The 11,742-nt window shown below is 40.5% G+C and overlaps 7 protein-coding genes across 7 annotated transcripts; 6 read left to right on the forward strand and 1 right to left on the reverse strand. All coding sequences in view use genetic code 12, as the record gives it.

Moving 5' to 3' along the window:
* Positions 1-607: 607 nt before the first annotated feature.
* Positions 608-844, forward strand: DEHA2A05522g (DEHA2A05522p; the record flags this gene model as incomplete). The annotated part of the gene is made up of 1 exon (XM_456562.1): positions 608-844. The coding sequence occupies one exon, from the start codon at positions 608-610 to the stop codon at positions 842-844; it is 237 nt and encodes a 78-aa protein (XP_456562.1).
* A 279-nt stretch (positions 845-1,123) lies between these two features.
* DEHA2A05544g (DEHA2A05544p) lies at positions 1,124-1,798 on the forward strand (the record flags this gene model as incomplete). The annotated part of the gene is made up of 1 exon (XM_456563.1): positions 1,124-1,798. One exon carries the CDS (start codon positions 1,124-1,126, stop codon positions 1,796-1,798), a length of 675 nt encoding a protein of 224 aa, XP_456563.1.
* Positions 1,799-2,531: 733 nt separating this feature from the next.
* DEHA2A05566g (DEHA2A05566p) lies at positions 2,532-5,993 on the reverse strand (the record flags this gene model as incomplete). The annotated part of the gene is made up of 1 exon (XM_002769941.1): positions 2,532-5,993. The coding sequence occupies one exon, from the start codon at positions 5,991-5,993 to the stop codon at positions 2,532-2,534; it is 3,462 nt and encodes a 1,153-aa protein (XP_002769987.1).
* A 946-nt stretch (positions 5,994-6,939) lies between these two features.
* Positions 6,940-7,125, forward strand: DEHA2A05588g (DEHA2A05588p; the record flags this gene model as incomplete). The annotated part of the gene is made up of 1 exon (XM_456565.1): positions 6,940-7,125. One exon carries the CDS (start codon positions 6,940-6,942, stop codon positions 7,123-7,125), a length of 186 nt encoding a protein of 61 aa, XP_456565.1.
* A 487-nt stretch (positions 7,126-7,612) lies between these two features.
* Positions 7,613-8,581, forward strand: DEHA2A05610g (DEHA2A05610p; the record flags this gene model as incomplete). Its single annotated transcript, XM_456566.2, has 1 exon — positions 7,613-8,581. The coding sequence occupies one exon, from the start codon at positions 7,613-7,615 to the stop codon at positions 8,579-8,581; it is 969 nt and encodes a 322-aa protein (XP_456566.2).
* Positions 8,582-8,738: 157 nt separating this feature from the next.
* On the forward strand, positions 8,739-9,866 carry DEHA2A05632g (DEHA2A05632p; the record flags this gene model as incomplete). The annotated part of the gene is made up of 1 exon (XM_456567.2): positions 8,739-9,866. The coding sequence occupies one exon, from the start codon at positions 8,739-8,741 to the stop codon at positions 9,864-9,866; it is 1,128 nt and encodes a 375-aa protein (XP_456567.2).
* A 224-nt stretch (positions 9,867-10,090) lies between these two features.
* On the forward strand, positions 10,091-11,494 carry DEHA2A05654g (DEHA2A05654p; the record flags this gene model as incomplete). Its single annotated transcript, XM_456568.1, has 1 exon — positions 10,091-11,494. The coding sequence occupies one exon, from the start codon at positions 10,091-10,093 to the stop codon at positions 11,492-11,494; it is 1,404 nt and encodes a 467-aa protein (XP_456568.1).
* Positions 11,495-11,742: the final 248 nt, after the last annotated feature.

Below are 11,742 nucleotides of genomic sequence, written 5' to 3' on the forward strand. Positions count from 1 at the left end.
GCATCCAATGTGAATTTAACCCCCCGCCTCCTATCCTGCCCTTGCTAAATAGTACAGCTATCTTAAGAAGGGCTGAGGGAGTTCTTCAAAATGAGACTACGATATGATCGGTAATATGTGCTTTTTCCAACCAGCCAATATATATATTTAAAATTTTGACGAAGAAATGATTCCCAAAGAAAATAGATAAGAAGCACAACTGAAACCCAATAGTCTAGTATCACATATGGCTTTGAATAAAATAGGAGAAGAACACTTAATTAAAACCAGTTTTGATATTGCTATTAGTTTTTAAATTTCTTACTATGATGCAAACGTAAACCATCTTTGCAGGGTATACCAGTGATAGTATAAACACTGTTGTCTAATGGTACATGTTCCTGTATATAATCTTGTTTGTGATATGCAGTGGCTAAAGGGAACTACTATTAAGTTATTTTATGCAAGAGCAACATTTCCAGTTTATCAATAATTAGTATATATTAACATGACAGAACAAAGATATGAACTATTTCCAAGACTGGTAGTTGCGTCGAGAACACACTAACTGAAATGATCAAAAAAACTGACAAATATCACATTCAAAGTGAAAACTGTTGAACAAGCAATGGAGAGTTATAATCAGAACCCACCAGAGTGGTTCACAAACGAAATGAGTGAAATTAAGAGGGATATTAAATATCTTAGGAGAGATATTAAAGATCTTAAGGGAGAGTTTAAAGACCTTAAGAGAGATCTTAACAAGGATGTTAAAGATCTTAAGATAGAGTTTAAAGACCTTAAGAGAGATCTTAACAAGGATGTTAAAGATCTTAAGGGAGAGTTTAAAGACCTTCACATATGACCATTAAAATAGATAATAACGATGTTAAGTTCAAACTATTTTTGATATGGCCAGTTTTTAAATATTTTCTAGGCATATCATGACTAAAGCTGAATAAGGCTGGTTGAAGTATAAACTGTTGCAGAATTATACATGTCCCTGCATATTTTATTCTTCTTTGCGACGTGCATAAAAAGTTCGTTTGTGGTTAAGTTTATAATCTACATTTAAGGGACTGCTTCTCGCTTATTTTATGCAAGAGCAACATACCAGTTTATCATTAATTACTATATATTAAACATGACAGAACAAATAAATGAACTATTTCCAAGACTTGGTAGCTGCTTTGAGGACACACTAACTGAAATGATCGAAAAAAAAGTCAATGATAACATTCAAAGTATTGTTGAACAAACATTAGAGAGTTTAAATCAGAACCCACCAGAGTGGTTCACTAATGAAATGCGTGAAATTAAGAAGGATATTAAAGATCTTAAGGGAGAGTTTAAAGACCTTAAGAGAGATCTTAACAAGGATGTTAAAGATCTTAAGATAGAGTTTAAAGACCTTAAGAGAGATCTTAACAAGGATGTTAAAGATCTTAAGATAGAGTTTAAAGACCTTAAGAGAGATGTTAAGAGGGATCTTAGAGATTTTAAGGGAGACATGGATTCTGGCTTCAAAATGTCCGAATATAGTCATATACGTTTATATAATATGTTCCGGAGAATGAATGGATATCCAGCTACTCCCGTTCCGTTCTTGAATGTGGAAGCTATTATGAATGAGTTACCACCAATTGGCTCGGTTCAAGATATTGACTCGTTGAGTAAAGAAGAATGCCAAACGTATTTGAGAGCATACAATGTCGAGTTTCATCCAAATGAGTCTGTCAAATTAAAAGAAAGACTAAGAGATGCAGTAGGCTTGGCGATTAGTTATGATTTGGAATTTCAGTTTGGAAGTTTTCAATAGTTCATAGCCTTAGAGTAGTTTTGCTTAAATAATAACTCATTTTAGAAAATTTGTCTATTTGTTTACATATATAGTTTATAGTTCAATAATATTGCTAATTCTACAAGCGGTATATTCATCTTCTTTAATCCGGTGCTACAAAAAGAAATTGCCATTAACGAGTTCATTCACGAGAGCTAGCTACTACTAGCATACACTAGCTCAACCATGTATTACATACAGACAACGGAGACGTAGATAATTAAGCTATTAAAATTATATTTGTACATTGTCGTAAGAATTCACATATATCATGAATAATCGACGTAAAATTACCGGAGCAAAATCTTCGAAGAAACAAATATACGTGTTTGGCCTCGATTTAATAAAAACATAAATTAATCAACGATTCCCAGAATGGACTAACCAGATACTGCCTCTGTCTAACCGAGAAGCTTCTAGAGCTAGCGCTTAATATTATTCCTGTTGGGAGATTTACTTATGGGATATTGCATGCCTCGAAGTAGAATCAAATTTGGGTGTAACATTGTTGATCAGGAAACTATTGTAGTCTTGTTACAATAAAAGACCTAGAAATGTAATATACGATTGAATTCTCGATCATTACGTCGATCAAACAGAATGGGAGAAATCTCGAAGCGACAGAACCGAGTATAGATTCAGTCAGAGATTAACGTATCGAAAACAGAATATATATACGTATATAAATAGTGCTAAAAGTTCTATATGAAGCCTAACTAGGCATCAATGGTTTCCATTCCGACATCAGCTTGCCATTGCCGTCAGAAGATGTACTTCTTGCCGAAGTAGCAGGTGTTGAATTTGGAATATAAGATGCAGATGTAGCTTCCAGCGATGACGACTTGGTTTTAGATGACGCTAACGACGCTGGTTTGGTTGGAACAATAGGATTGAGCTTTGGATGTTCTTGATTCTGCTCATTTCCAGTGGTAGATGGTGTTGAAATAGGTGAGCCTCTGGATGGAGTAGCAGAATTCGATCTACTGGAGATAAGTGGAGTACTAGAGAACCCAATTGGAGGCTTCACTGGATTACCCACTTTTCTTGATGGTGGAGGAGGTGGTGGCGTGGATGCTGACGTAGATGCAGTTGGAGAACGCAGCAATGGATTTGATATAGACTTTGAAGGGCTTGGAACGAGCACTTCTTGGTTATATGGTGTTGGCGGTAGTTTCCTTGGGAATGCATTTGAAGCTGTTTTTGTTTGGTCCAGGGAGATTTGTTTTCTGCTCATTCGTGGGGGAGGAATTCTCTTCGGTAATGTGTTTGTACGTTCCATAGGACGTGCTGGCAATTTTGGAGCATCTGTATCAGCATCATCAAGAAGATTCATTTCTGATAAGGTATCCATAGAAAAGCCTGAATCTGAATTTAACGACGAAGGTTTTGACGACAGGGTCATGCTGTCTGATAATTCCAATAGTGAAACTTCACCTATATCGCCATGCTCCTTCTTGTAAATATCGTATAAATGCTTTGAAAGCTTGATTTTCTTATCTTCATCAACAAATTTTACTCTGCTTTTGAGTGTAGAATATACGGGTTTGTGGTCACTTACAACTATGTTCATGCATGAATTATAATTTAATTGTTTTATTGGATCGACTCCCTTGGAAGTCATGTACAAGACTCTATCTGTCCATGATGGTATTCTTTGTTTTTCGGACGAGTCATAGTTCGATGTTCCCTTATCAAATTTGTATGTAGGGTAGAACTTAATAGCTCCTTCTTTGAAACCATAGAATGCCCCTTTACGAGTCATTTCTTGATTTAATTGGTCCACTGCCGTTAGTTCATCAAATGCTCCATTTTCAATAAAGTACCTACATTGGTCATTAGGCAACGATACACGATAATTCAAATCACCAAACCATATAATATGGTCATGGTCTTTAATTGTAAAATTTCTTGTAAAAGTTAAGCCAGACATAATAGTCATATAATCATTATATCTTTCAACTAGAGCTGTTGTACCTGCCGCCAAATGAGAAGTAACCAATACAAATGAGGTCAGTCCAAACTCGAACCTCACACCACAAGCTCCTTTGTTAGCGGCAATACCACCTAAACCAGTCTTCTTGGATGAACCAGCCACCTGTGTTACTTTATGGACTTGACTCTTCTTAACGAACAAGAAAAGCGACATTGACGCAATTGATTCGGTTCTCAATAGTAAGTAAGGTTCTCCTTGAGAATTTAATTGGGTCTCCAATAATTTTGCCCATAAGGATGGTTTGGACGAGTCAGAACTTAAAATTGAACCCGCATTTAACTCTATTACCTCTTGTAAACCAATCGCATATACATCTGGAAGTTCAATTTCAGTGTTTTCTGGTGGGAAGAGAAAGCTGGCCAAGTCAACTTTACCATGGGGTACAGCAGCATTCACATTAAAAGTACCAACAAATATGTTTATATCGTTCCATGTTGTAAATGACCCCGCTTCGCCATGCAACTTTTCTTGAACAAATTCGTTGATTGGATCATATATTCTAACAGGTAAGGAATTTTGTGCATCATAACCCAATAATAAATCCATAGTCGATTGCTTTTTAGAGTCCAAAAATGTGTTCTGGTACATTCTAGAGACGGATTTTGTAACATCGGAAAGAGCTCCTGCAAAATTCATCTTACCTGATCTTGAGAAAGAAGATTTTAGAGCGTTTGTTCCGGTATAAATTTGTGATATAGCATCACCATGATCCGCCCAAAGGGTGTTATGCTTGTTAACGAGGTCTTCCACAGCGTAACGCTCATGATTGCCCTCACGACTACCGCGTTGATTCTGCAAGGTATGTTCCAAAATGCTTTGACAAATAACTTGTTGAATCAAATTGGTACGGTCCAAACAATCCAAGCAATTAGTCCGAAAGACGCCATCTTGCCTGGTGACTGTTTCACCTTGGTCAGAATCGTAAACAAACCATCCAAAATTCTCTAAAGAATCATAAAGCATAGGCAAAATTTTCGTTGCTCCCGCAAAACCACCACTCAGTTGCTTTGTTTCATGATGGAAATCAAATTCACTGAATGCCATCTCATCCCGGCGATTGGACCCAGTATATAACTGTTTATAACGGCGCAGGACTTGAACCTCAGCAGGTTTAGTCTTTGATAGCAAATTTATAATATGGCAAACACCGTACTTTTGACATATTTCGGTAAAATGCTTATTAAAAATTGGCTGTGTTGCCTCAAGAGACCTTGTAAGAGTAATCTTTGGATTAATTAAAGTCAGGTCCTGTTCCCAAAATGTGGGTACAGACCCCCTAATCTGAGTAAACGATGTTATTTGTTCACGGGTCGGCTGATTGAAAATGAACTCAGTTTCCACAAAATTGGCCACATTACCGTTATCATCTATACCACGGGCATTGAACCTAGTCCCAGCCCGTTTCCACGATTGTTTGGATATGATGGTCATACTTTCACCCGATGAGTTCAAATTGACCGTTTTGGCAAAACCCCTGATAACCGTAGTCAAAAACCTATTGTCGTCCAAGGTAGATTGCACGTACGAGTCCAATTTAGACCTGAATTCGAATATCTCGCACATCATAAATGAATTCCACATGTATTCTTCCAGGTAATGTTCGAGATTGATCTTTCTCACACCCTCCTTTTCGTGGTGTAGTCTCAAGTTCTGGATACCTCTATTTTGTATCAACGACGTCAAATCAAAATCATTGGAATAGTAGAACGACCCGTTCGACAAAAGCTTCTGCATCTCATGACATGGATGTGGCTCTCTGGCATAATTATTTTCCGCCTCAAATTCGTCTGCAGTTGAAGCCAATGGAAGTCCCGACGTATCAAAACTAACAAAGTCCCATTCATCACTCGACAATGAGACAAAATCCACCGAATAAATCTTATCTACCGACTCATAAACCACGGGATGGGCCACGTCGGTCATCGCTCCCGTAATTACCGCCAAAAATGCCTTCTTATCAATGCTTATTAGACCCAAACATCCAAATACTTCTTTTTTCAATAATGGCTTAAATCCGTTCTCCTTGGTTATCTGGTCGTTGGGCAATAATTCAACAGCGACGGCCGATTCCTTGAGCAAATGTTTGGATCTATTGGTATTTAGTTCCTCAAAGCATAGCGAATGTGTATCCGAACGTATACAAATTGTACGTGGATTTTCTTTGTAAACTACCTTCATCATGCACTAATCTGTTCTTCCGTAGGAGATATTGAATGAATTCTTCAGAAGTACCTTAGACGTAACTGATTTATCAACGCTGACGGATCCGGGACTAACCTGTAAACTGATCCATGCTTTACAGGTTAGATAGAAATACTGTCTACAGGACTTTATAGGCCAGAATATACCCCCAATAGGTTGCTGAAGGACGGGCTAGAGATAGATAGGGGGCGGGGCTTAATGGTGGGCTTACCACTTTCTAATGGTAAAAATGTTTACAAAGTTGCTGGACGTAAGCTAGCATAAGCATAGCAAGAGCTCACGCAAACAGAATATGCTCATTTGAAGCTGAACAGATAATTGTTTCTACAGAGACCACACCTTAAGTTACTGTTCTATACTGGGAAGTCGTCCCACAACTGATCTAAGTCATCATAACCGAGCCCATACTGGACATAATCGGAGAAACCGTTTATTTAAGGTTTTTTGTCTTTTTGCGGCTCACTGCAACCTATATAGCAGAAAATTGGTCCACAACCACAGAACCAATTCTACACGGCCCGTATTGATCATTTATCTGTATTTTTTGGTATTTTGTTGGCGAAACGCCGTTAATCTACGGTATTTCGACTGCATTATCCGTCCTTGCTTACAACTGAGCTTTGTGTTGGAATTCTACACTTTTTTGTCCGCTACCAGTCCAGTTTGTCTCTCCTCCCGGCCCATTTTCCACCAAAAAAGCCGATGCATCTGGTCCCATAGTACTACTTCCTACCTCTACAACCTCGACTAGGTTATATCCCCTTTCAATTATCGTTACAGAGGTAATAATGTAAAGAGGTATTTATGTCCCGATTACATAATCGGGGACTAATTTTCATGAAAAAGTTCAACGAAGCCAATGGTATTACCGTTTATATTGTTCATTTGTGAAGAAACATAACAATAAAGTATTAATTGACGTAAAATGGCATCTCCAAACTACCAAATCACCTTATCCGATGAATCGAAGGAAAGAATCACCAAGGTTTTGGAATACTCCAAGACTATTGCTCACTACGGGTTCATTCCATTTGTTTTGTACTTGGGATGGTCAGCCACCCCAAACAGACCATCATTATTCAACTTGTTGAGTCCTTTCCCATCTGCTTAAGGAGAATAAGTCTAGTGGGTAGCTAGCATGAGCTAGCACAAGCGGACAAGCAACTGTGCTGGTATGAATGAACACTCTGGTGGAACCATGGCAAATATGCATGGACCATTGGGTGCATAATTGGTCGTAGGATGGTTATTGTGATGGCTTGTGCATTAGAGGTTCGATGTGTACATTTATGATGGCGACGACCCCTTCTTTGTGTACGGCTTATTATGTATATAGTTTGTTCAAGAAATGAATGTTATCTATTTTATATTGCACTACTATTAGGTATTGTACTTGTAAAGAATGTCCACTGAGTCTGGTTCACAGACCAAACACGAAATTTGACTTTTGCTGGCCTACAGAAACGAAGTATATTGGGGGCAATTAGAACAGACATAGCTAAGTGCTGTGAGTCTGCGCATTTTTCAGATCAAGATGAGCTTAGCAAGAGACTTATGGAAGCTTTAACAATACATAAATATACCAAAAGACCCCAATAATGGCTGTAGAACAGGCTAGCAATGGCACAATGTTCAGCAGAAGACAGGTTGAGATAATATCGGGGCTTGTAGCCGGGTTTTCGACCACCATCGTGATGCATCCATTAGACTTGATTAAAATAAGATTGCAGCTATCACCGGAAATCAACACCAAGCGATTCAAGTCATTGATAGATGTCATATCCAAGATCAATACGTCGGCAACTACTGATTTCCACCAATATAAACAAGCACATCATTCGTCAGGCATAAAAAGTGCTATTCTCGGGCGATATAAGCTCCCACATACGGTATTACAGTACTATAGGGGAATAGGACCTAATATCGGAGGAAACATCGTGGGGTGGTCATTATATTTCACATTGTATGCTGAATTTAAACGGTTGATTGATTTTTCAAGTCCCACTGCCAACTACTTCACGTCGTCCACGGCAGCAGGAGTGACGACTGGATTATTGACCAATCCAATCTGGGTGTTGAAGACAAGAATATTGGGAACCACTAGGAGTGATACAGGTGCATACAGATCCGTCACCGATGGGGTAAAAAACATGCTACAGAAAGAAGGAATCCGCAGTTTCTGGAAGGGAACCATTCCCGGGTTGTTCCTGGTATTCCAGGCCAGTTTGCAATTTACCTTCTACGATCATTTCAAACAGTACCAGCTCTCCAAAAAATCTTCCACCACCGATACTTTATCCACGGGCGAGTACATTGCCTCGTCTGCTGCATCTAAGATCTTGAGTACCATAATCGCGTACCCGAGCCAGGTCATCAAGTCTAGACTACAGAACTCCACCACCGAATACAAATCTGTAATATCCACGTGTAAAGACGTCTGGCATAACGAGGGCCACTGGCGTGGATTCTACAAGGGTGTTGGCACCAATATGCTTCGGGTTGTGCCCGCCACTTGCATCACTTTCGTATCGTACGAGACAGCAAAGGATATATTGTCCCATATGTAATGTAACCCCATATGTAAGCCTTTATAGACCCCTATACAGACCCTTATATTTGTATCATAGATAATCAATAATCGTTATAAACCACTAGGGCCCTATTAAGGTCTGATTTCGATGTTTTCACGTGAATCGACATACGCGTTATGGTAAACATTTCACTATGGTGTTGATGACCTTGTTCCTTATAACACCAGCTAGTAGACCCAGGGATATGACAGAAAGTAAGCGAAAGCCGCTATCAGATTCAGAAGAGGTCGACCAAGTCGCTACTAAAAAACGAAAGCTCGAACAGGAAAATAGCCCTGGAAATAATGCCTGGGTCCCTCCATCGATCACAGATATAAGCGAACCGTTGAACTTCGACTCGTCCACGTACCATTCGGCCATTCCACGAGAAATAAAGGCAGACATTACAGCCCCGGTGGTGCTTGGGGTCGACGAGGCCGGAAGGGGTCCCGTGTTGGGTCCTATGGTGTACGGAATTGCATATTCGCTCGAATCGTACCTGAAGGACTTGCAAACAAAGTACGGGTTTGCCGATTCTAAGACGCTAAAGGACGACAAAAGACGCCAATTATTCCAGATGATAGAAAATGAAGACCATGAGCTACACGGACATGTTGGGTGGGCTACCACCACCATGACGGCCAAGGACATCTCTAGTGGCATGCTCCAGACCGTGTTGGGCAAAGGATCGTACAATTTGAACGAACAGGCCCACGATACCACCATCCAGTTGATAAAACAGGTGCTCGCCAAGGGAGTCAACGTTACCAAGGTGTTTGTCGATACCGTGGGTCCCCCGGCGTCGTACCAGGCCAAATTGCTGAAGATCTTCCCCACCGTCGCCATCACCGTCGCCAAAAAGGCCGACAGCATCTATCCCATCGTCAGTACGGCCTCTGTCGTGGCCAAGGTCACCCGTGATCTCAATCTACACTTCTACAACATCCATTTGCCCCTTATACACAACCATGCCCTAGGTTCGGGCTACCCTTCCGACCCTAACACCAGCAAGTGGCTCCACGCCAACGTCGACCGTGTGTTCGGCTGGTGTTTTGGCCTCGTCCGTTTCTCGTGGCAGACGTCCAAAGACAGCTTGGAGAAGAATAATGCGGTTCCTGTCGTCTACGAGGCCCAATGTATCAAAGAAGACTCTGGTTATCACGACGTGGGTGACTTCTTCCTGTCTTCCGACTCCCCGGCCGCCAATTCTGGCCCCGATTCTTCTGCACCGTCGCTCACAATCGATTCCCTGTACTACGGCTCGACAAACGTTCTGCTCTAGTGCCCACCATGTCCTCTGTATAGTATAGTGTATAGTATTAATGCTATAGTTCTGATTGCAAAATATCGTCGGAATTTAAAAGCCGAAACGTAGTGACACAAAACCGCGGGCGGAAGACAACCATGCGATCGATGAGTATTATAAACTAACTAACATAGTTATACTAACTATCAATCCAGTTTGTTTGACATATAACAGTTATATATTGGTAAACAGAAACAAGAATGAGTGCTTTAATCGCTGCGTCAAGATCTACCATGGCCTTCCGTGCCGTTGCTTGTACTAAACAATACAGTGCAGGGTATTTGCAATTAGCAAGATTATATTCATCAGGGAAATTTCCTCCTCATACCGTGATCAATATGCCAGCGTTATCACCAACAATGACTCAAGGTAACATTGGTAGTTGGAGTAAGAGTGTCGGTGACGAATTGCACGCGGGAGAAGCAATTGCTGAAATTGAAACTGATAAGGCCTCGATGGACTTTGAGTTTCAAGAGGACGGGTACTTGGCCAAGATTTTGTTAGGAGACGGAACCAAGGATGTTCCAGTGGGTAAGCCAATTGCTGTGTACGTTGAAGAGTCGGAAGATGTGCAAGCTTTCGAATCTTTCACCGCGGAAGATGCTGGCGATGCCAGCACTGAGGCCAAGGCACCAGAACCGGAAAAGGAATCCAAGGCAGAGGAATCGAAGCCAGAAGCCAGCGAAAAGAAATCGAAGTCCGAAAGCGCTCCAGCTCAATCCAAGCCAGTTGCGGGTAGAATTTTTGCTTCTCCATTGGCCAAGACCATCGCGTTGGACAAGGGTATCGCTTTGAAGAACATCAAGGGTTCAGGACCAAACGGTAGAATTGTGGCCAAGGATGTTGAAAACTTCAAGGCTCCAGCTGCTGCTGCTGCTGCTGCTCCATCGGCCACCGCTGCTGCTTACGAAGATGTTCCAATCTCAAACATGAGAAAGACCATTGCTACCAGATTAACCCAATCCACGCAAGAATCTCCTTCATACATCGTTCAATCGCAAATTTCTGTTTCTAAGTTGTTGAAGTTACGTCAATCTTTGAACGCCGCTGCTGACGGTAGATACAAGTTATCGATCAACGACTTGTTGATCAAGGCTATTGCATTAGCCAACTTGAGAGTTCCAGAAGCCAACTCGGCCTGGTTACTTGACCAAGGTGTCATTAGAACCTACTCCAACGTCGATGTTTCTGTCGCTGTTGCCACCCCAACTGGTTTAATCACTCCAATTATCAAGAATGCCCACACCAAGGGTTTGTCTGCTATCTCGAACGAAATTAAGGAATTAGGTAAGAAGGCCAAGGCTGGTAAGTTGGCTCCTGAAGAATACCAAGGTGGTACCATCACCATCTCTAACTTAGGTATGAACCACGCCGTCAACAGCTTCACCTCGATTATTAACCCTCCTCAATCAGCTATCGTTGCTATCGGTACTGTCGACAAGAAGGCTGTTCCATCTAACGTTAATGAACAAGGTTTCGTCTTTGATGATGTTATGACCATCACCGGTACTTTCGACCACAGAACTGTCGATGGTGCCCTTGGTGGTGAATGGATTAAAGCATTAAAGACTATTGTCGAAAATCCTTTAGAAATGTTAGTCTAATTTAAATAAGATTAGCTTTTCTACTGAGCTTCATTGATTGAAAAATCTTAATACATCATAATCTAAAACATAATACAAAAATAAATCAACGAATAGAATAGAATATATGTCTTGGTTCGTGTAGCTTATTTTACATATCGTATTTACTAGTAACATCCATATATTTCATCAAATTACAATATTTTATATTAGGACCTAATTTTCTCTTCAGTGAGCACCAACAATCAACAATTTTTACCATAAAGTAA

This window comes from Debaryomyces hansenii, assembly GCF_000006445.2.
Source record: "Debaryomyces hansenii CBS767 chromosome A complete sequence".
Classification (NCBI taxonomy): Eukaryota; Fungi; Ascomycota; class Pichiomycetes; order Serinales; family Debaryomycetaceae; genus Debaryomyces; species Debaryomyces hansenii.